General features: G+C 35.3%; 2 protein-coding genes and 1 long non-coding RNA gene across 8 annotated transcripts in view; 1 reads left to right on the top strand and 2 right to left on the bottom strand.

Moving 5' to 3' along the window:
• Positions 1-1208: 1208 nt before the first annotated feature.
• LOC117336832 lies at positions 1209-9247 on the bottom strand. 5 transcript variants are annotated; one of them, XR_004534662.1, is made up of 3 exons: positions 2724-9247; positions 2014-2625; positions 1209-1981 (listed from the first exon to the last, which is right to left on the bottom strand). It is a non-coding gene; the product is annotated as an uncharacterized LOC117336832 (long non-coding RNA). The 5 variants fall into 5 exon arrangements; XR_004534661.1 differs by having other exon boundaries at positions 1210-1945; positions 1982-2625; XR_004534660.1 differs by having other exon boundaries at positions 1211-1537; positions 1606-2625.
• Positions 9248-9739: 492 nt separating this feature from the next.
• LOC117336831 (lysoplasmalogenase-like protein TMEM86A) lies at positions 9740-15606 on the bottom strand. Its single transcript, XM_033897490.1, has 2 exons — positions 15459-15606; positions 9740-10474 (listed from the first exon to the last, which is right to left on the bottom strand). The coding sequence occupies exons 1-2, from the start codon at positions 15516-15518 to the stop codon at positions 9776-9778; spliced, it is 759 nt and encodes a 252-aa protein (XP_033753381.1). The 5' UTR covers positions 15519-15606; the 3' UTR covers positions 9740-9775.
• Positions 15607-15824: 218 nt separating this feature from the next.
• Positions 15825-26277, top strand: part of LOC117336317 (ankyrin repeat and SAM domain-containing protein 1A-like) — a 227448-nt gene continuing 216995 nt past the window's right edge. For both annotated transcript variants that reach the window (XM_033896807.1, XM_033896808.1), the window contains exon 1: positions 15825-16037. In XM_033896807.1, the coding sequence (XP_033752698.1) occupies positions 15895-16037 (143 nt within the window). In that variant the 5' untranslated portion in view covers positions 15825-15894. The remainder of the gene's footprint in view (positions 16038-26277) is intronic.

The raw sequence follows: 26277 nt of genomic DNA, 5'->3' as shown, positions 1-26277 counted from the left end.
GACTGAACAAGGGAGTAAACCAAATATAGGAATACATATTGAGTATATACACAGTTTGAAATTAGTTACATGATGGTATGCTATCAGACAAATGATGATGTCAAACATATTTGCTGTACAAAAAATCCCACCTACTCTCTGTAGCCATGGCAACCATATAAACAACCACCATGGCACCAACATACAGATGATATATACCTTACATAGATTTCTTATACATGTAAACAAAGAAGTGAAATTTTCTTAAAGATTAAACATTTATCATACGCCTTATGAGGAGTCAGTAATATCTTTTGTATTATGGTAATAACATCATAAATCTTTTAATATGTTTCCCGCCAAAAATTCTGAGATTCAAAATAATGAAGTGTAAAATATCAAATATACATGAATGTTACATGTATCTCTCCATAGATATGAATACATCCATAAAAAGTTCCTAAAAATACTACAGTAATCTCAAAAAACATCTTATCATCAAGGTGCATGTGTAGTAAAATATTCTGTACACACAAAAAACCACCAAAATTAAATAAGGTGATTGTAATGTTTTGTAGGTGAAAAATACACTGATTGTATCTATTTTATACATAGAAGTTACCAATGATAGACAATAATATGTACATTGTAACTATTAAAATGTATAACGACTATGATGGTTCTGCCAACTACTTTAGGAAATACTGAATCATTCATACATGTAAGAACTGAATTACTGGGATGGACTATACCACTGATCATGTGACAGACCTCTCCTCTGGATCGCTCAACAACAACATACATTATCAGACACTGTAATTGTACAATCTCTCTATTGCAATGACGGTCAATGACAGGTCAAACATTATCATACACTGTAATAGTACAATCTCTCTATTACAATGACGGTCAATGACAGGTCAAACATTATCATACACTGTAATAGTACAATCTCTCTATTACAATGACGGTCAATGACAGGTCAAACATTATCATACACTGTAATAGTACAATCTCTCTATTACAATGACGGTCAATGACAGATCAAACATTATCATACACTGTAATAGTACAATCTCTCTATTACAATGACGGTCAATGACAGGTCAAACATTATCATACACTGTAATAGTACAATCTCTCTATTACAATGACGGTCAATGACAGATCAAACATTATCATACACTGTAATAGTACAATCTCTCTATTACAATGACGGTCAATGACAGATCAAACATTATCATACACGGTAATAGTACAATCTCTCTATTACAATGACGGTCAATGACGGTCAATGACAGGTCAAACATTATCATACACTGTTTTATACAATCCTGCCATCACAACAATTTAACAGCCATTCCATTGAAAAGTATCAACTTCAATATATTTTGAAAACAAATCTATATCGACACTTTTAAAATCTCTTAACACATGATTCCTTATCAGCAATCACAGAATTTGTCCTTACTAGTAATTGTACCTATATCAGAATTTGTCCTTACTAGTATTTGTATCTACACTGTATATCAGAATTTGTCCTTACTAGTAATTGTACCTATCAGAAATTGTCCTTACTAGTAATTGTACCTATATCAGAATTTGTCCTTTAACTAGTAATTGTACCTATCAGAATTTGTCCTTCCTAGTAACCATACCTATATCAGAATTTGTCCTTACTAGTAATTGTACCTATATCAGAAATTGTCCTTACTAGTAATTGTACCTATATCAGAAATTGTCCTCACTAGTCATTGTACCTAATAGAATTTGTCCTTACTAGTAATTGTACCTATCAGAAATTGTACCTTACTAGTAATTGTACCTATCAGAATTTGTCCTTCCTAGTAACCATACCTATATCAGAATTTGTCCTTACTAGTAATTGTACCTATATCAGAATTTGTCCTTACTAGTATTTGTATCTACACTGTATATCAGAATTTGTCCTTACTAGTAATTGTACCTATATCAGAATTTGTCCTTTAACTAGTAATTGTACCTATCAGAATTTGTCCTTCCTAGTAACCATACCTATATCAGAATTTGTCCTTACTAGTAATTGTACCTATATCAGAAATTGTCCTTACTAGTAATTGTACCTATATCAGAATTTGTCCTTACTAGTAATTATACATATCAGAAATTGTCCTTACTAGTAATTGTACCTATATCAGAATTTGTCCTTTAACTAGTAATTGTACCTATATCAGAATTTGTCCTTACTAGTAATTGTACCTATATCAGAATTTGTCCTTCCTAGTAACCATACCTATATCAGAATTTGTCCTTACTAGTAATTGTACCTATATCAGAAATTGTCCTTACTAGTAATTGTACCTATATCAGAATTTGTCCTTACTAGTAATTATACATATCAGAAATTGTCCTTACTAGTAATTGTACCTATATCAGAATTTGTCCTTTAACTAGTAATTGTACCTATATCAGAATTTGTCCTTACTAGTAATTGTACCTATATCAGAATTTGTCCTTCCTAGTAACCATACCTATATCAGAATTTGTTCTTCCTAGTAACCATACCTATATCAGAATTTGTCCTTACTAGTAACCATACCTATATCAGAATTTGTCCTTACTAGTAATTGTACCTATATCAGAAATTGTCCTTACTAGTAATTGTACCTATATCAGAATTTGTCCTTACTAGTAATTATACATATCAGAATTTGTCCTTACTAGTAATTGTACATATCAGAATTTGTCCTTGCTAGTAACCATACCTATATAAGAATTTGCCCTTAATAGTAAGTGTACCTATATCAGAATTTGTCTTCTCCATAGTAAATAAAACCTAGTTGTATTCTCTCTGAGCACTGTAAAAGTGGACATAGCACCTCCTAACAGATATCACATAACAATTGTACCATGTTAAACTGACATACCAATATACCAGTACAATGTATATATATATAATACAGATATTCAGAAATTTGCTGGAGAAAGACTTCAACAAACAATACAGACATTTCTGATAAAGACTTTAACAAACTTCTCATAAAGACTTTAACAAACAATACAGACATTTCTGATAAAGACTTCAACAAACAATACAGACATTTCTGATAAAGACTTTAACAAACAATACAGACATTTCTGATAAAGACTTCAACAAACAATACAGACATTTCTGATAAAGACTTTAACAAACAATACAGACATTTCTCTGGAATAGGTTTTAACAAACAACAGACATTTGTCCTAGAAAAACCATAAACAATAAAAGTCCTCCAATTGCACTGATAATAACAATGATACAATATAACCAATATAATGAGTAAAACAACATACCATATAACGAGTTCATCCTCATGTCTATTGCTGAAGGTGCTGATAATCTTTACCAACTAAGTATATGTCCCAGTAAAACATGTGTTCCCCTGGTCCTGATGATACATCAATGTTTACTACACGAGAATAGATTTATAGAATCGTTCACTCCCTTGGGAGTGAGACAGGGGAATCTCAATGTTTACTACATTGATAGAATCGCTAACTCCCTTGGGAGTGAGACGGGGAATCTCAATGTTTACTACATTGATAGAATTGTTCACTCCCTTGGGAGTGAGACAGGGAATCTCAATGTTTACTACACGAGGATAGATTTATAGAATCGTTCACTCCCTTGGGAGTGAGACGGGGAATCTCAATGTTTACTTCATTGATAGAATCGTTCACTCCCTTGGGAGTGAGACAGGGGAATCTCAACTACTGGGGAAGATTCTAAGGTTGCCAAACATGTGGCTTATCAAGTGTTTGACAGCTTAAGAATCTTACCCTGAGGGTTGAGATCCCCCCGTCTCCATCACTCCCAAGGACTTGAGTGATTATTTGTCTCTTACTCTCTTATGTAGCGAATATTGATGTTACATGATAACATTGTCTATGTGACACCGTTATATTGTAAGGGTGACATCATCCAATTGTTGAGAATGTGGTAAGAACATGTATTGCTTATCTCAACCCTTGGGTGTGATTATTACAACCTTTCAGCCCGTTGGGGTTATTTTAACCCAAGGGGAAGATTCTAAAGTTGCCAACCACAAGGTTTGCCAAGTGTCTGACTGCTTATATTAAGAATCTTACCCCGAGGTTTGACATTCCCCTGCCTCATTCGCAAGAGGTTGTATGATTATTTTTCTCTCACCATATGTTACCTCCGTATGTATCTAATATTGCCGTTACATCAATGCAAGACAATGTTGGTGTGATGTGATTGTATTGTTGCTGTGCATGACGTCATACAATTGTTAGAGCGTGCAAAAAACAAGAGCAGCTTGTCTCAACCCAAGGGTGGGATAAAAAAATCTTACATTGGTAAAATTGTAGATGTCCAAAACCAAGTTAACAGAAATATATTTCTTTCCACTTAATTCAATTATTTTTCAAGGAACACACAAATTAAACTTCTCACAATAATAGACAGACAACAAACATTTTTAGGATGATGACGAATATTTAACTTATTATTTTGGCAATAAGCCAAAGTTGAATCACTTATTGGATGCCTTGGGTTATTGCAGGTAATATGTACTAATGCATCACTTCATTAGAGTATAAAGCTAGTATTTACAGCTATAATAATATCAAGAATCACGCTATAGTAAAGTGTATATAACCACTGAACGGTGTATCTATATAGGTTTGTACATATTAAACCACCACACAGCTTGTTGGCTTGTAAACTGGCCCAGATCATGAGAACAGCTGTGACGTAACATAGGTATACTATATATGTATATAGAGAGCGATGATTTAAGACAGCATGGCTACTGACTCCTAAATTTTAAGTTAAGAATTGCCCAGCGAAATTCTTACTAGCTGATCTGCCCCTAGTTTGATTTACCCCCATGTAACATACAGTTTTTCTGATCAGTGTAATGAGGCAGACTCAAAAAGTACCTATAAATATATAACAAATAATTAACGAGTGGTTCTACCAACAATCTGAGGCAAGACATCAATTTGCAAACATGATCCAAATTTGACTAGTCTCCAGAATCCGACATTATCCAGAAGACCACAATTATAAAGTTCAGTTTTACTTATCATCTTAATTTTTTGAGACGGGTGCAAGTCAAAGTGAGGATTGGTGTAATTTTTCAGTGTGCATATGACCATTGGATCAAAGCCTTCAAATGAACCTGATCAAAGCCTCCAACAGACCTGATTCACTCCTGTTATACAGGTGCTTTACACATGTACAACACACTGTGACATACAAGTCATATTAACATGCAGAGCTCGATGTTCCTGTACATGTGTCAATGTACCGATAGAAGTATCATACAATCTAAATCTTATAAACCAACTATCACTACGTTTGTCTCAAATTATCGTTTTTTTTAATACAACAAATCTCTTACATACATGTAGACTTGAACACCGAACACGTTTCTCTCTACTATAAACCTACATCAAACACTTTTAGTACGTACTCTAATACAACAGCCAGAGGTCCCCAATGACAATGCCCGACACATTCATGTCCCCCTACACTACTAAATACTGATCAATAATACCATAGCTCACATCCAAAATCTACTGCCATCTCTATACAGATGTATATCTATAAAAGGGATTCCGCTCAGAATATAAAATGCCTGAGGGGCCATGTAAAAACGTGTTGAAGACACAAAAATCTATAAGACTCATATGAGGACATTTTCATGTGAATGATTTTTACATTGGACACTTATATTCAAAATATATTAACTGGATGACAGTTAAAAACCAAATCAAACTTTTATACACCAATCCAGGGTGTATACATATGTAATGTATCGCGATCGATATAAATAATGTCAGAGCAACATTGTAGTTAATTTGTCGGTATACATTGACTGATATATGTTTAGGTATAGAGATTGGTTAAGAATTGCCTTGGGCTGCAGCTGTATCTTGTCGATATGCGAATGCTATACCTATATACCTATATAAGCAGCAGGTAGACGTGGTGAGCGGGTGTTACATACATTGGCATAATTAACCTAACCTAACCCACTACACATTTTTGTAGTTCAAGTATAGCTACCGCAGAAGATGTCAAATTAATTTTTTTATACGAAAGTGACAAAAATTTCATTTTCTATAATGTTCAAAAATTTATACTGTAATAATGCTCTTTGAAGGTATACCTGATCATTTGATAAATTATTGGTAAATTGAATTGGACAACAGCATGCATATATGGATATCAGATTTTCATGTTATTAAAATACCAGTCATATTAAGTATGACACGGATAAAAATATCATTCCCAACATCATTACACCTTAATCAGCTCTGTAATGTAACACCTGTCTGCGACATTTCTCTGTAAATACACTGAACATTGTTCACCATTTGTAAATCACACAGGCCTGTCAATAATTGAGTTTTATATACTCACATTGTAAATACCACCTACCAAACCTATCTCATATTTACCATAATATAAGTGGCTTTTTTAATGTTAACTTTGCTTTCTTTCCATCACATTGAAATACACTTTTTGTACATTGAAATTTATGTTGATTTTTCTAGCGAATGGGTATGATGTTCCTGTCATAAACCTTGTCTGCAACTCTTATACAAAAATATAGACGCATTTAAGTGAGCAGAAAAAAAATGATGTAGCAGTTAATTTTTTTTTATGAATTAGTGGTACGTACCCAAGTATGACTTATATTACTGGGTACTAATAATCAAAGATCCCATTCTCAGAGTTGATAATTATGGTAATTTCCATAGGAGAATGCCTATTATAAATTTTAATATAATTAAACATATGCCCTCTCTCTTTCCCTTTCTGTTTGCTTCTGATGTGAATTTACACATCACAACATTTTCTTTGTTTACGTACGTGACAGATGTTTCACTGAACATACAGAGTTCTAGGTGTGATGTCATAAACAGAACTAGAACAGACTGGAGAACATTTCAGATAAACAGCTGATAATGTGTGTACAATTATGACAGAGAGGGGATTAATGCTTAGCCAAGGATAGGAGCACCTACAATGTTATTATTTGGTCAAATATAATCTACTTTGACTTAAAACCTCTAGAAAAGCAAAATTAATTTCCATCCTGGCTCAAGTTTCATCAATGTTCCTTAGATTAAGGAAAGAATTACATAATGTATTGGACTTAAGGAAACAGATCCTAGGAAGGAACTTTCCTTTATTTCTTTAATGTTTTTTGTATGGAAACTTTTAAGCTAAAGAATGTGTTACAAATGTCCATCACAATGCTAACAACAGTAAGTTTGAAACTCAGACCGATCAGGTATAAATTAAACACTGACCTTACGAAAACTTGTAAGGTACATATTTATGTACACCTATTTCAGATTTGACAAAATATGCCTAGTACAAGTTAAAAGAGGCCCAATGGGCCTGCATCATTCACCTGGTATTATTTGTTTGACAATTCTCTGCCTTTCATTTAATCAAAAGAAATTGGTTTTGGGACATTCAGTTATATATTTCAATCATACAAAGTCCTTTGTATGTTTTAATATAGGTCAAGGTCACAAACTATGAGCGGCTCTATCGATCCCAGGAGCTTACCAGCCAAATGTCATGATTATATTATAGGCCATTTAATTTGGTTTGTGAGAAGAAGTCAAATGAATTTGACCCCAGTGAATATAGGTCAAGATCATTTCTTTTTGCCATCCAAGGAACCTATTGGCCAAAAATCATAACCATGGACCTCTTGGTTAATGAGAATTAATTTAAAAGGAAAAGTTGACAGCAGAATGACGACGCCAGACGACCGACGGATGAATGCCGCATCAGGGCACATGATCACTTGGCCCTTCAGACCATATTAGCTAATAACGACTGAATCATCATAATAATTTCTCATTCTGACTTAATAATACAGTACACGGATTAACTAATGCATGTAGTTTTATTCTTATACAGACATCCTCATAATTGTGTAAATTACTGTAAATGTTATAACTTTAGCATACTCAAATTTTCGAGCATTTCCAAATTATAAGAAATTATCACACTGAAGAATTAACGCATTCTCATATTTCTGTAAGAGCAGCATTATAGATGATGTAATTAGCGCAGTCATAATTTAGTGTAATGCTTCAAGAGTGAAAAGCGCCAAAATAAGATTACCACTAAAACATGGAACGTTTACAGTATCGTGTAAATGTTGATCACTGATATACATATATAGTACCACAAAGTAAAACTTCTTTTAATGCCAGCAATTATTGGCAGCCACTTTTTGGCACTTTAAAGGGAGTTTGGCAATTAATGTATGGTGGTAGAATTAGAGACAATGGAATAGAAATATCAATGATTCAGGTCGGTTTGATGTACACTATGTAAAGCTTGACTTGAGGTCGAAATAGGGTAAAATTACTCTATATCATAACAACACAATAATGTACTGATTTGATAAGTAGTTTTAACAATACATATGTTATAGATAAGATAAAAACACTACCAGTAATGACAGTTATAGTGTAATATACGTGTACGTGTGTGTGTTATTGTGTGTACACATGGAATCAGGTTGCGTTGTTTAAGTCTATTTCAACACAATTAATAAAGAACTAGACTTTTTTTTATAGAATGACTCAAACTGTTAGTTTGCATAATTATAAGCTTAAAAAATTGACTTTACATGAAATTCACATAAATATACTGAAACTATCATACTTATTTCCTGCTCAATTTCTATTTAATTTATATAATATCATAATATATATATAGACAATGATCTAATTTAACAGTCAGAATCATAGACTTTTAACATTTTAAGACATCAAAAAGGAAATTATCTTTTCAAACTGATGTCAATCTCCAATGAACCAGCTGATACAGGATTACAGGTTACCAGACAACAATGATTATTTAAATCTGGAGACTGATGACCCTGTACCAGTCGTCACCACGATCAGTCACTGACACCTATCCTAGGTTCAGCCAGCTGATTCAGTACAAGGTTAAAGGCAGTAACTCTCTGTATATAGTTTCTCTATAGAGATAAAATCGGGAGATAATTAGTCTACCTCTATGGTAAACTTAGATATCAAAGCTACTAAAAAAGAAAAAATTCAAAACTTAAGATAACAAAATTGAATCTTTTCTAATCACTAGATATTGATTTTTGATGAATTTGAAATATTTATACACAAATGATTTTTTACATGATTTTTCTCTATATTTTTTCTGCGATACAAAGACATTTGCTGACACTTATTGACTAGATATAAATTACATGTGTATAACTGTCATTCTTAGTTTGTAAAAAGTGGTCAATACTGTCACTATTCGAAGTTACAGGCCGGCAATGTTATGTCCAATTGATAAATATTTTACAGTTTAACTTGGAATATAGTTTATGACTTAGAGATACCGGATGTGTCCTCAGTAATATGGACTTTACCCCTGACAGCGAGTAAAACATAGGTCAATGTCCCAGTCTGACGGGACACTATCCTCATCATCTATGACTAGGCTTCAAATAAATCACACACACTTTGTAACAGACTCTCTACACGTCACACATAAATTCATTCATAAATTCACACAAAATAATACTGAAACAATGACTGTCAAAACAGAAAGACAAATTGTATCACTTTTTGTTGTTGAGAAAACCCGACTTTCACACTACACAATTTAATGTGTGATATATATTGTCTCCTCCCATCTGAACCAAGAGAGGCCTTCTCTTACTCAATGTAGCACCATTTGAAGGTTATATTGAGAAGGATACACATCTTGGTTTTTGAATCATGTCGACAGGTTGATGTGTCCATCCTAATCTGTGTCCGACTGTAAGATAATGTCCACCTGACTGTCCACCACTGACAATGTTATGCCCAATTGGGCTGCATAGTATGTCAGCATGATAATTTGGTGGTGGAATGGTAGGGGCATCACAAACTTATTAACAGCGATGGTCACATCTGATATCATGAACAGAATTGAGCCTGCACATCCACAGAGTTTGGTCCAGGTCACAAGGTCATCAAAAAATCTCACCCTGGCAACCGCTCTCCATCCCATCACACAAATCAAGGTTATGTAAATCGCAACCAGATAGCTCAAAATTCCATCTAAGGAGGGACTCAAAATACCATAGGTGGCTGCTCCGATGGCGGCAAACACAGCCAGGGCGTAGGGGTTGAATGGTTTCCATCCAAATGCCCTGGCGTAGCAGATCTGAGCCACAGCAAACATGAGAATTCCAGCTTCAAAATATGAATCCTTCCACACCAACAGTATGTCGCCAAAGCATGAGAAGATCAGGCCAATCAGAATCCTCCGTGAATAGCGGTAGTATTCTGTGAGATTCATGCCGTGTAGAAACACAAACAAGATCAGCGAGATGATTGGTAAGATTTTGGCCACACAGCAGAACAATTTGGAACTTTCCTTTTCCTCTCGTCCAAAGAGAACAAAAAAGATGGCCACCGTTTTGAAGAATGGTACTAACTTTGGGCCAATGCTCTTCAGCTATAAAATAATAATAATAGGATTTTACCATCAGGTGAAATTATTTATATACATATATGTAGGTTCTTAGAAGTTTCTTAATTATCACTGTTTGAAAAGATCAGCAGTCTATATATATAGCTAGCTTACAAGTAAGACAATCATCTTCGTAAGAATTACAACCAATTTCATTGGTGGATTTTGTCATTGTTATGTGATGCAGGTGATCATTAGTCTTTATTGAAAGGATGTGAAATATACATGGAAACTTAGTAACGGGTTCGGTTAATTTTGATTATTATTAGGTGATTATAGGCAATAAACTGACCTTGGGGTAGATGATTTGTAACAAATTGACCTTGGGGTGAGTAGACACTGGGGTACACCTAATGGTGATTTTTAACAAATACTACCAAGAAGCCCATGGGACTTAAAAGTCACCTGAGTTCGGAAATGGATAGTGATAGTTGATGTTTTTGTTTTTAAGTTGAATAAAAATGAACACATTTGATCAGTGTGACATCTCAGCATACTATTGTCTCAATATCAGGGCCCTGGGCCTCTTTGTTATTGAGAAAGTCTGCCTCATCTGAATATATTGAGAAAGTCGGCCTCATCTGAATATTTTAACATATTTGACCCCTATGACCATGAAATATGGTCAAGGTTATTAATTTGAACAAACTTGGTAGCCATTTAACCCAGCATGACCTCTTGGTCAGGTGTTATATATATTGACTAGATATTTGTTTATTTGTAGTTTATGATCAACTGTAAAGTGTACATGTTCACCTGAAAATTGCTCATTTGTAAAATGTTCAACAATAAATTTCACATCTTCAATGCATTCACCTGTATTTTGTACACGTATAAAGTGTTCAACAGTATATATTGTTCCCTTGTAAAGTGGTTATACCTGTCAATGCACGTGTTCACCTGTAAAGTGTTCACCTGTAAAGTGTTCACCTATAAAGTGTTCACCTGTAAAGTGTTCACCTGTAAAGTGTTCACCTGTAAAGTATTCACCTGTAAAGTGTCCACCTATAAAGTGTTCACCTATAGTGTTCACCTGTAAAGTGTTCACCTGTAAAGTACAGACAGAATATATGAGATCTACACATGTACAGTTTATCACAAGTAGCTGAGTGATCTGTTTAGAATAGGATTTAATTAATTAAAATATCACAGGGTAATTCAGTGTAATCATCACCATACTAAAAATATCACAAGGTTATTCAGTGTAATCATCACCATACTAAAAATATCACAAGGTTATTCAGTGTAATCATCACCATACTAAAAATATCACAAGGTTATTCAGTGTAATCATCACCATACTAAAAATATCACAAGGTTATTCAGTGTAATCATCACCATACTAAAAATATCACAAGGTTATTCAGTGTAATCATATACTAAAAATAAGATTTTGTTCCTATGAATTACAGGTAAAGACTTAATACATTGATCTGTTATTTTTATTTAGAGAGTTTTTTGTATTCCCCTACATTTTTACTGAATAGTAATTTAGTATATATTTTTAGAAAAGAAATTCAATTTAAAAAGGATCTGCATGGCAACAGACATGATGACCCTATCATGACCACAGAGATAATAACCCTATCATGATCACAGATATAATAACCCTATCATGATCACAGATATAATAACCCTATCATGACCAGATATATAATAACCATATCACGATCACAGACATGATGACCCTATCATGACCAGATATAATAACCCTATCATGATCACAGATATAATGACCCTATCATGATCACAGATATAATAACCCTATCATGATCACAGATATAATAACCCTATCATGACCACATACATGATGACCCTATCATGATCACAGACATGATGACCCTATCATGACCAGATATAATAACCCTATCATGATCACAGACATGATGACCCTATCATGATCACAGACATAATAACCCTATCATGATCACAGATATAATAACCCTATCATGATCACAGACATGATGACCCTATCATGACCAGATATAATAACCCTATCATGACCACAGATATAATGACCCTATCATGACCACAGACATGATGACCCTATCATGATCACAGACATAACAACCCTATCATGATCACAGACATAACAACCCTATCATGACCAGATATAATAACCCTATCATGACCACAGACATGATGACCCTATCATGACCACAGATATAATGACCCTATCATGACCACAGACATGATGACCCTATCATGATCACAGACATAACAACCCTATCATGATCACAGACATAACAACCCTATCATGACCAGATATAATAACCCTATCATGACCACAGACATGATGACCCTATCATGATCACAGATATAATAACCCTATCATGACCACAGACATGATGACCCTATCATGATCACAGATATGATGACCCTATCATGACCAGATATAATAACCCTATCATGATCACAGACATGATGACCCTATCATGATCACAGACATAATAACCCTATCATGATCACAGACATGATGACCCTATCATGATCACAGATATGATGACCCTATCATGACCACAGATATAATAACCCTATCATGACCACAGACATGATGACCCTATCATGATCACAGACATAATAACCCTATCATGATCACAGACATGATGACCCTATCATGATCACAGATATGATGACCCTATCATGACCACAGACATAATAACCCTATCATGACCACAGACATGATGACCCTATCATGACCACAGACATAATAACCCTATCATGACCACAGACATAATAACCCTATCATGACCACAGACATAATAACCCTATCATGGTCACAGATATAATAACCCTATTATGATCACAGATATGATGACCCTATCATGACCAGATATAATAACCCTATCATGATCACAGACATGATGACCCTATCATGATCACAGATATAATAACCCTATCATGACCACAGATATGATGACCCTATCATGACCACAGATATAATAACCCTATCATGACCACAGATATAATAACCCTATCATAACCACAGATATGATGACCCTATCATGATCACAGATATAATAACCCTATCATGATCACAGACATAATAACCCTATCATGACCACAGACATGATGACCCTATCATGATCACATACATTTCCATGGGTATAGCGTGCATTTATGTACTGTACGAAGGATAAAAGTTGGGTCCTCAAAGTTGAATCAATTAAAGTTTAATAAACGTCATTGTGCCATGCTGGGAACTTTCTTTAAACTCACTTAATCATGAAATAGGAGAAAAACCTCAACATCAAAAATCCTATCTCATGAAATCTTTCCCAAATTCCTTCAAAATCATTGAACATTCATTAATTCAGATATCAGATTTATCGCAAATTGCATTCATTTGAATTTTGAACCTGAGCAAAAAATGTGTCTTTCAGCATACGTATGTTTTTCCCTCTCTTATATTTTATGACACAATTAATTAAAATCGCATTTAATGAAATGTTAGTTCGTGAGAACTCTCCTGAACTTGCATTTGAGACACTTTATGAAATCTGTACTATATACAGACTGTACTGTAAATCACATTTCGCATGAGATTTATTTTCGAATTAATAATACATGAGGACAGTCTATCATGAAATCAAAGACGAAACACTTTTGGATGGCTAGCAAGCTATCAGTAAAAGGCTACCAATAAAGGAATCTATGACTAACATATAGCTTCTCATATGTGAATCATTTTTAGATCAGAGTTCATGAAATCATGCATTGGAAATATTTCTGAAGAGGTTACATAGTTCACAAAATAAAGTAATTGCTAAATCAAAGTGATTTACAGCTGTATAAATATGTTTTGTTTAATTTATATTTATCCTTCACAAGGACTTCACTTCATTTAACTTTTCTATGAATTTTCATTAATTTGTTTGCCATTAATTTGAATGGAATTGATTAAAATTTTACATTTCCAAGAGACTTACTTGCTCTTTCCTCTGGTAATTGTTTAATTTTCCCTTGCATATGTTTCAAGAGACATTTCAATTCAAAGTTTAGCAAGAGTATCATAAGTAAGAATACAGAAACAGTGATAGATTTCTACAGTATTCATCTATTTCAAGAAATTAAGCAGAACATTTTGGAGGAAAAACATGTAGGCCTATTTAAAAATATCAGGTGAAAGATCCTAATTGGTTTATGCATGTTTTTGGAATTTCCAGAAAATCCATTGAAAAACGAAGTCATAAAAGTTCATGGATTTGCTAAAATAAATGAAATAGTTATATAATTAGAATCCATGACTGCAGTGCATGGTGTACGTACATTACATACAATATTGATGTGTATAGGCCTACATAAAATGGCAGCTTAATTTGCACAACATGCAGTTTGTGAAAATTCTGAATCCATTATAATTGTACTGTCCCTGAACACTATGGGATCTGCCACGCATAGAGTTAAATAGGTTAAGTCTGGACAATGGCGATATTCTACAATGAAAAGTCACATGTTTACAGTGACGGGCGACGTCACAATGGCGCAATGCCAATTTAAGATGTTGACTTCTTTTGTCATAAATTATGTAAACAGATGGATCGATATATTGAACAGTCCGTGGTATAAACAAGGAAATGGTCGCTAAATTATGTTTCTTCCTTACTTTTAGATACATATACTGTAGAACTACCGTATATACACATGTACACACAACGGAAATATAACCTATACATTTTATATCGGAACAATGAACCGGACCAAACAATAAAACAATAGGCTTACAGTAAAGCTGGTTTTCAGAGGTGGAATTTAAGCACCCTGATTAAACGAATCACTTATAAAACACAATTCATCGTTAAACGTAACAGTATCATAAAAAAGTAACGATAAATACAACGACGCAGATGTAAACAAAGCCAGTGAATGATTTCATGATCACTGGTCACATGCTAGGCCTAGATCTCAACGTTCGCTGGCTCCAATGTTTCCTGTCAAAATGAACATTCATGCGATGTTGAAATCTTACCACTGTCAGCGGCTTTGTCATTCTAATGTCCTGTCGTGTCCTTTTCTCTGAATCAGGCATTTTCTCTAGCTTTGTAGTGATCTGTATTCTTCAGTAAATAGCCACACACTTAATCTGTCCTTCGTCGTCCTTACGCTCTTGTTTACATCAAAATTCTATTTTTAGCCAGACTGTCAACGTCATGATGTGTATTTCGTTTCAACATACCATCGGTATTTTGATTGGTTAAAATTGGAGGTGTGTCACTGCATCAGCAAATTGCATCGATTGAGACAAATATTCAATAAGAACGTCGATTGGTCAGAACTGCTATAGAATATCCAGTGAAAAACATTGTTTGTTAGACATTTTGTTAGTAAAATAGAGATGGCGCTGCTATGTTGAGGAAGTAACTTCATCATATTTACTGTGATGTTCACAATTCAAACAGATCATTATGGCAGGGCTACTAAGGAATCTGATCGGTAGCAAAGAACAAGAACTCTTAGATGCTGCAAGAAGCGGGAAAGTAGATGTGGTTGAAAAATTGGTGTGCAAGAATTTAAAAGGCAGTAGGCAGACAGCATCGTTTGGAATCAGGTGAGGATGCACTGACAGATATGTGTTTTGACAGTATAATGTAAATTGTCATCACATGTCAATTGACACATGTCATTTGACACATGTCATTTATGTTCCTTTATAGACTGTGATGTATCCAATCAGTTTATAAAGACAGTGTTTTAGTTCGATGTTGATAGTTGTTAAATTTTGTATTATTTGTTATGTCTTATTTACCAATAGCATAGTGATGTTTAGTGAGAATAAATCCGGAGAGATTACTACATACATGCATTTCTTTTAAAGTGAATTATTTTTCCTGTGTACTACAGGACTATACATCATTCTGTTCGTTACAGATAATCAGATGTCTATGAATGGTTATAAGTTATACCACCTGACCATAGAAAAGTTCCTAATGTTTGATTTATTTAATTGTTTTCTTAGTAGGCCTGTGAGAATTATCATTAAGTAATGTTGTAAATAAAGGCATTTTTCAAATCACCTTTCGCTGGTGGTCAATCCTTCTATGCCTCCCTAACATAACACCTCCCTAACTGGTACAGTAGACTAATTATCAGACATCCTCCTTAACTGGTACATGTAGACTAATCATCACACCTCATTAACTGGTACGATAGACTAATTATCACACCTCATTAACTGGTACAATAGACTAATTATCACACCTCCTTACCTGGTACAGTAGACTAATTATCACACATCCTCCTTAACTGGTACAGTAGACTAATTGTCACACCTACTCACTAACTGGTACAGTAGACTAATTATCACACATCCTCCTTAACTGGTACATGTAGACTAATTATCACACCTCCCTAACTGGTACAGTAGACTAATTATCACACATCCTCCCTAACTGGTACAGTAGACTAATTATCACACATCCTCCCTAACTGGTACAGTAGACTAATTATCACACCTCATTAACTGGTACAATAGACTAAATATCAAACCTCATTAACTGGTACAGTAGACTAATTATCACACGTCCTCCTTAACTGGTACATGTAGACTAATTATCATAAATCCTCCTTAACTGGTACATGTAGACTAATTATCACACCTCACTAACTGGTACATGTAGACTAATTATCATAAATCCTCCTTAACTGGTACAATAGATTAATTATCACACCTCATTAACTGGTACAGTAGACTAATTATCACACATCCTCCTTAACTGGTACATGTAGACTAATTATCACACCTCACTAACTGGTACATGTAGACTAATTATCACACCTCCCTAACTGGTACAGTAGACTAATTATCACACCTCCTCCCTAACTGGTACAGTAGACTAATTGTCACACCTTCTCACTAACTGGTACAGTAGACTAATTATCACACCTCATTAACTGGTACATGAAGACTAATTATCACACCTCCTCCCTAACTGGTACAGTAGAATAATTGTCACACCTACTCTCTAACTGGTACATTTGACTAATTATCACACCTCCCTAACTGGTACAGTAGACTAATTATCACACATCCTCCCTAACTGGTACATGTAGACTAATTATCACACCTCCTCCCTAACTGGTACAATAGACTAATTATCACACCTCCTCCCTAACTGGTACAGTAGACTTATTGTCACACCTCACTAACTGGTACAATAGACTAATTATCACACCTCACTAACTGGTACAATAGACTAATTATCACACCTCATTAACTGGTACAATAGACTAATTATCACACCTCCTCCCTAACTGGTACAATATACTAATTATCACACCTCACTAACTGGTACAGTAGACTAATTGTCACACCTCACTAACTGGTACAATAGACTAATTATCACACCTCCCTAACTGGTACAGTAGACTAATTATCACACCTACTCACTAACTGGTACATTAGACTAATTATCACACCTCACTAACTGGTACAGTAGACTAATTATCACACCTCATTAACTGGTACAGTAGACTAATTATCACACATCCTCCTTAACTGGTACATGTAGACTAATTATCACATCTCACTAACTGGTACATGTAGACTAATTATCACACCTCCCTAACTGGTACAATAGACTAATTATCACACCTACTCACTAACTGGTACAATAGACTAATTATCACACCTACTCACTAACTGGTACATGTAGACTAATTATCACACCTCCCTAACTGGTACAATAGACTAATTGTCACACCTACTCACTAACTGGTACAATAGACTAATTATCACACCTCACTAACTGGTACAATAGACTAATTATCATACCTCCCTAACTGGTACAATAGACTAATTATCACACCTCCTCCCTAACTGGTACAGTAGACTAATTATCACACCTCCTCACTAACTGTTACAGTAGAATAATTGTCACACCTACTCACTAACTGGTACATTTGACTGATTATCACACCTCCCTAACTGGTACAGTAGACTAATTATCACACATCCTCCCTAACTGGTACATGTAGACTAATTATCACACCTCACTAACTGGTACAATAGACTAATAATCACACCTCTTTAACTGGTACAATAGACTAATTATCACACCTCCTCCCTAACTGGTACAATAGACTAATTATCACACCTCACTAACTGGTACAGTAGACTAATTGTCACACCTCACTAACTGGTACAGTAGACTAATTGTCACACCTCCTCACTAACTGGTACAGTAGACTAATTATCACACCTCCCTAACTGGTACAGTAGACTAATTGTCACACCTACTCACTGACTGGTACATTAGACTAATTATCACACCTCCCTAACTGGTACAATAGACTAATCACCACACCTCCTCCCTAACTGGTACAGTAGACTAATTGTCACACCTACTCATTAACTGGTACATTAGACTAATTATCACACCTCACTAACTGGTACATTAGACTAATTATCACACCTCACTAACTGGTACAATAGACTAATTATCACACCTCCCTAACTGGTACAGTAGACTAATTATCACACCTCCTCCCTAACTGGTACAGTAGACTAATTGTTACACCTATTCACTAACTGGTACAGTAGACTAATTATCACACCTCACTAACTGGTACAATAGACTAATTATCACACCTCAATAACTGGTACAGTAGACTAATTATCACACCTCTTCCCTAACTGGTACAGTAGACTAATTGTCACACCTCACTAACTGGTACAGTAGACTAATTATCACACCTCACTAACTGGTACATGTAGACTAATTATCACACCTCACTAACTGGTACAATAGACTAATTATCACACCTCCTCCCTAACTGGTACAGTAGACTAATTGTCACACCTCACTAACTGGTACAAAAGACTAATTATCACACCTCACTAACTGGTACAATAGACTAATTATCACACCTCATTAACTGGTACAATAGACTAATTATCACACCTCCTCCCTAACTGGTACAATAGACTTATTATCACACCTCACTAACTGGTACAGTAGACTAATTGTCACACCTCACTAACTGGTACAGTAGACTAATTGTCACACCTACTCACTGACTGGTACATTAGACTAATTATCACACCTCCCTAACTGGTACAGTAGACTAATTGTCACACCTACTCATTAACTGGTACATTAGACTAATTATCACACCTCACTAACTGGTACAGTAGACTAATTATCACACCTCACTAACTGGTACATGTAGACTAATTATCACACCTCCTCCCTAACTGGTACAGTAGATTAATTGTCACACCTACTCACTAACTGGTACATATAGACTAATTATCACACCTCACTAACTGGTACATTAGACTAATTATCACACCTCACTAACTGGTACAGTAGACTAATTATCACACCTCCTCACTAACTGGTACAGTAGACTAATTATCACACCTCCTCCCTAACTGGTACAGTAGACTAATTATCAGACATCCTCCTTAACTGGTACATGTAGACTAATTATCACACCTCACTAACTGGTACATGTAGACTAATTATCACACCTCACTAACTGGTACAATAGACTAATTATCACACCTCCCTAACTGGTACAGTAGACTAATTATCACACATCCTCCCTAACTGGTACAGTAGACTAATTATCACACATCCTCCCTAACTGGTACAGTAGACTAATTATCACACCTCATTAACTGGTACAGTAGACTAATTATCACACCTCACTAACTGGTACATGTAGACTAATTATCACACCTCCTCACTAACTGGTACAGTAGACTAATTATCACACCTCACTAACTGGTACAGTAGACTAATTATCACACCTCCTCCCTAACTGGTACAATAGACATATTATCACACCTCACTAACTGGTACAATAGACATATTATCACACCTCATCTTTAACATCACACGTCCTCCTTAAATGGTACAGTAGACTACTCATTTAATAGATATATAACAAATAGTATAAAACTTTTGCCATGATGGGAATAACTTGTTGACTTCAGTGCCATATTTTAAATAGAAGATGATGCTATAGCCTAGGTTTCCATATAAAGAGCCTTTATAATGTGTATAACAATAGATAATATCAATTGTTTTTATTGTTATCCTGTTCATCTTATTGCTATCAAGGATATTTTTCTAAGTACATGCATGCTTATGTTGAAGGAAGTATTAGAATGAGTGAATAAGTTTTCGCATGTTGTTGTTGCAGCTTAACCAATATCCTTCATTTTGTGAAATTAAGTAACATACTGTTATTATATATGAGATTAGATTCAAGATGAATCCTCGTTTATTTAAACATAAGAGATTCTGTTATTTTCTAAGTCACAGGGTACCTGTAGAAATTGGAATTTCCTGTGGAATGAATAGGAAAAAGCTTTCCAATGTCATTCATGTCTTTATATATGGATGCGTAAGTGTAACAATATTACAATTGTTGTTTAAGATATCTCAAATGCTGTACCAATATAGAGGTCAAACCTTTGGTTGTATTTAATGGTCTGTTGTACCAACATGGTGGTCAAACCTTTGGTTGTATTTAATGGTCTGATGTACCAACATAGTGGTCAAACCTTTGTTTGTATTTAATGGTCTGATGTACCAACATAGTGGTCAAACCTTTGGTTGTATTTAATGGTCTGATGTACCAACATAGTGGTCAAACCTTTGGTTGTATTTAATGGTCTGATGTACCAACATAGTGGTCAAACCTTTGGTTGTATTTAATGGTCAGCTATACCAACATAGTGGTCAAACCTTTGGTTGTATTTAATGGTCTGATGTACCAACATAGTGGTCAAACCTTTGGTTGTATTTAATGGTCTGATGTACCAACATAGTGGTCAAACCTTTGGTTGTATTTAATGGTCAGCTGTACCAACATAGTGGTCAAACCTTTGGTTGTATTTAATGGTCTGATGTACCAACATAGTGGTCAAACCTTTGGTTGTATTTAATGGTCTGCTGTACCAACATGGTGGTCAAACCTGTGGTTGTATTTAATGGTCTGATGTACCAACATAGTGGTCAAACCTTTGGTTGTATTTAATGGTCTGATGTACCAACATAGTGGTCAAACCTTTGGTTGTATTTAATGGTCTGATGTACCAACATAGTGGTCAAACCTTTGGTTGTATTTAATGGTCTGATGTACCAACATAGTGGTCAAACCTTTGGTTGTATTTAATGGTCTGATGTACCAACATGGTGGTCAAACCTGTGTTTGTATTTAATGGTCTGATGTACCAACATAGTGGTCAAACCTTTGGTTGTATTTAATGGTGCTGATGTACCAACATAGTGGTCAAACCTTTGGTTGTATTTAATGTGCTGATGTACAACATAGTGGTCAAACCTTTGGTTGTATTTAATGGTCTGATGTACCAAATAGTGGTCAAACCTTTGGTTGTATTTAATGGTCAGCTATACCAACATAGTGGTCAAACCTTTGGTTGTATTAATGGTCAGCTATACCAACATAGTGGTCAAACCTTTGGTTGTATTTAATGGTCTGATGTACCAACATAGTGGTCAAACCTTTGTTTGTATTTAATGGTCTGATGTACCAACATAGTGGTCAAACCTTTGGTTGTATTTAATGGTCTGATGTACCAACATAGTGGTCAAACCTTTGGTTGTATTTAATGGTCTGATGTACCAACATGGTGGTCAAACCTGTGGTTGTATTTAATGGTCTGATGTACCAACATAGTGGTCAAACCTTTGGTTGTATTTAATGGTCAGCTGTACCAACATAGTGGTCAAACCTTTGGTTGTATTTAATGGTCTGATGTACCAACATAGTGGTCAAACCTTTGGTTGTATTTAATGGTCTGATGTACCAACATAGTGGTCAAACCTTTGGTTGTATTTAATGGTCTGATGTACCAACATAGTGGTCAAACCTTTGGTTGTATTTAATGGTCAGCTATACCAACATAGTGGTCAAACCTTTGGTTGTATTTAATGGTCAGCTATACCAACATGGTGGTCAAACCTTTGGTTGTATTTAATGGTCTGATGTACCAACATAGTGGTCAAACCTTTGTTTGTATTTAATGGTCTACTGTACCAACACAGTGGTCAAACCTTTGGTTGTTTCTGCTATCAAACTGGAATCAGAATATCATGACATGTTGTGCCTTTCTGAAAGCTATTGGGGCATAGGGAGTTAATATTGGGTCTGTAGCATACTGGGGTGAAGGGCTACCGAGTTTCCTTGACCCACCATTCAAGGTCACACAGGTCATAGGCCAAATTCTTTAAAATGACTATTTCTCAATAGTCCAGAGGCTTAGGGAGTTGATATAAGGTTTATACCATGAATTGAATGGCTATCAAGTTTGTTAAATGAACGGACCTACATTTAAGGTCACAGGCCTAGGGGTCAAATTCGATAGCATAGATACTCTGAGACCAGATATTGGGCCACTAGTATGCGTGAATGAAAGACTACAAAAATCAATTTACATGAATGAACTTACCATACTCGGATATTTGATTAAATTGGTAATCACCTTAGTATCTGCGTAAATGACCTAGATCAACTTCATAGTTGCTCTAGAAACAGGTGAGTGATACATGTCCATTATACCTCTTGTTTTTTTTTAAACCATTGAGATCTCGACTCAATAACCATCCATATCATTGTTTGGCTTGAAGAGATATTTGCCAGCAGGTTCCTATATGACTATGTGGTATAAAGCTTCCTCATATAAATTACCTAGCCTGACCTATTTTCAAGGTCACAGGGGCCAAAAAGTTGAAAATTCATTTGCAAATCTAATTGTCAATTTTATCAAAAGATCAAAGCTACTCATCTTTAACATTGGATTGCTATGAAATTTCCTCATATAAATGACATTGATTCTGTTTCACTTAGTAAAAATTGTAAAACATAATCCTTTATAAATCTTCTTTTAATGTTCTTAAAGACCCAGCGTACCTATGTACCTGCTATGTAGTGCTGTATAGTTTCCTCATAATCATTGCCTACCACTTGTTTTCAGTCACATGGATCAAATTGTAAAAAAAAACTTCAATGATATTTTCAAGTTCTAGAAGACCCATGCCAATGTTTTGCCAGGAGGTAGTCCTACAAAGATTCGGTATACATATGACCTTGGCCTATTTCCAAGGTCACCATTGTGAAAATTGAAATACATGTCTGCGGCCACGTTTCCTATGTATACTACACGGGATCAACAACATGCTTTCATCTCTACATGTAATGGGTATAACATTGGTATGTTTGATTCTAAGAAAAGAGCAACAGATGCGATTACCATTAACTGACTTCGACAATGAATCATAATTTGTTAGAATTAATAACCATATTATGAAACATCACTAACATATTACAGTCAGCAGGACTATGGATATGGTGATTTTGCCATTATTCCTAAGGAACATTAATGTGACCAATTCACACCCTCTGGGCCTCTTGTATAGATTTGTACTCACTTGTCTGAAGGACCTAGTTAAGCTTAGTAGTGGGGCTCACCCCCGTCCCCAGGGGGTTGAGGGGCGGGTCAAAAGGGAGAAATTTGGCTATATTGCTATAAACTACTACTAATCTGGAACAAAGTGATTGACACCACTCATATATTACTGGTAGCATATTTTGGTGATGTGGATTCAAAAAGCTACAAATGGAGGGGCAAATCCCTGGGGTCTTTTCATACCCCTAAGGAGTCTGGTCTTCATTTCTGGGTTATATCTTTGAGGCAATTGGGATCCCCACCCCATAACCATTTATAGCATTGTTTGAATTGAACAAGTAAAGATATTAATGATTTGAACATGAACATTATTTTGACATTTTGTCAAATCCATCCAGGCGAGCGATACAGGCCCTCTGGACCTTGTTTTCTATTATAAGTGATAAAAACCAACAATGTAAGGGAAAAACCAAGTACCATACGTGAAAGAAGTTATTTACTTTGATGAGTCAACTTCCTGTATCGTGTACATTATTAGTTAAAATGTTTACTTTAGGCCATGGCCATGTATGATATGATGTAAGATCTTAGATGTCAATATTCCACATACTTAGTAGACATAAGTTATAAGTCGTTTCGTGAAGAAATTATTATCTCTATACTGGACATAATAATAAAACTTTTTTGACTGAACAATCGTTCTTACCTCTATTTCTTTAGTATTCAGTCGTTCTAATGAAACTATATTTATCAAGCTAGATTTGTAGGTTGTCAGCTGGTTGATTCCTTGTAGTGACTGTATGATTTTGAGTCTGATTGGAAAAAAACAAAATAGCAGGCAAGTGGCTATCTAGAATTTTGACAGAGGTTCATTGTTAGCTGATCTGGCCCAATGGACCAAGTTATAACTATGATGCAGCATCTGTCCATCCATCGTCTGTTGTGCATTCAGTGTCTATTTGTTAAAGAACTTCTGCTCACTATCCTAGAGCCCCAGGGTCATGGTAGGTAATTAAATCTAAGTGAGGACCGACAAAGCTTGCGATAAGAAATGACCTTGACCCATATCATAATAAAGGTGCCAGGGGTCAAATTCCTTCTCTTAAAACTTTTAAACAACAACTTCTCACTAAACAAGATGCTCAGTCCTGATATTTGAGTGATAGGTTCTTTGAATAAGGCAAACAAAGTTTGCAAAAAGAAATGATCTTTACCCATATTTAAGGTCACAGGGATCAAATATGTTAAAACCTTTAACTGACTTCTTCGCATTAACCAAGAGACCTTAAGTCTTGATAGTTGGCTGATAGTTTCCTTGGATGTGGCCTGACAAAGTTTAGATGATATTTGCAAAAGTAATTGACCTTGACCCCATATTCAAGGTTGCGAGTTCGAAACTAAGATGGGGCAGTTACCTGGTACTGAACTTAGGTCGGTGGTTTTTCTCCGGGCACTCCGGCTTCCCTCCACAAATTTCGCAAACATTCAAGGTCATAGGATCAAATTTGCTTTAACCATTTAACAACATCTTTTCCATAACCAAGAGGCCCAGAGACCTGATATTTGACCTGTAGCATGTGGAGGTGAAGGGTTACCAGGTTTATTGAAATGAATGACCTTGACCAGCATTCAAGGTTACCGGGGGCAAAAAGATAACATGCTTTATTTAAATGAAAGATTATAGTCACCCAACCTTTAACTGTGGTGAAAGATTAAAACCAACAACAGGGAATAAAAGGAAGAAACATGTGGTCATTTTTAGATGGATGTCAGCACTGATATACGAGATTAATTGTCGATGTTTGTAGTTAAATTCATAAACAAAATAATTGTACCTTAATGGTAGAAAGTGCAAGAAAGGTAATCTTAATAACAATAGTTACCATCAGCTATTTATGTTAACTGGGTGTTAATTGAGAGGAGTTGAGGAACCGGAGAGGTAGGTCGGAGAGGTAGGTCGGAGAGGTAGGTCGAGGCTGATAACTGGATGTTAATTGAGAGGAGTTGAGGAACCGGAGAGGTATGTCGAGGCTGATAACTGGATGTTAATTGAGATGAGTTCAGGAACCTGAGAGGTATGTCGAGGCCGATATAATATGGTTATAATTCTATTGGGGAGGGACTCTAGTAAACAGATATGTAAGACTTGTTAGTCTGAATGAGGTTTTAGGTATTGAGGAATCTCTGAGGCCGAAGGTATTGATTAGAGAATTAGCACATAGCTGCCACTAGGAGGGGCTACCGTTCGCCTCTTGTCACGTCCCGACATTCTCACTGCCAGATCAATGTCAGTTTCAACATTTCTTCGGTTTCACATCGGAATTAATTCTGTACTTTTACAGAAACACACAGACATGCACTAAGTCCTTATGGTTTAGAAGTACTCATAATTCCATAAAAAAGTTTA

The sequence above is a fragment of the Pecten maximus genome, chromosome 10 (genome assembly GCF_902652985.1).
Source record: "Pecten maximus chromosome 10, xPecMax1.1, whole genome shotgun sequence".
NCBI classification, from domain to species: domain Eukaryota; kingdom Metazoa; phylum Mollusca; class Bivalvia; order Pectinida; family Pectinidae; genus Pecten; species Pecten maximus.
The sequence above is the reverse complement of the archived record's forward strand: the minus strand, read 5'-3'. Positions and strand labels throughout refer to the sequence as shown.

What these genes read in the sequence shown, in the direction of transcription:
- LOC117336831 (XM_033897490.1), bottom strand. Translation starts at nt 15,518, where the DNA reads ATGCCTGATTCAGAGAAAAGGACACGACAGGACATTAGAATGACAAAG. An exon ending in TGACAAAGCCGCTGACAGTG is followed by an intron (nt 10,475 to 15,458) that starts GTAAGATTTCAA and finishes ATTATTTTATAG; the next exon opens with CTGAAGAGCATTGGCCCAAA.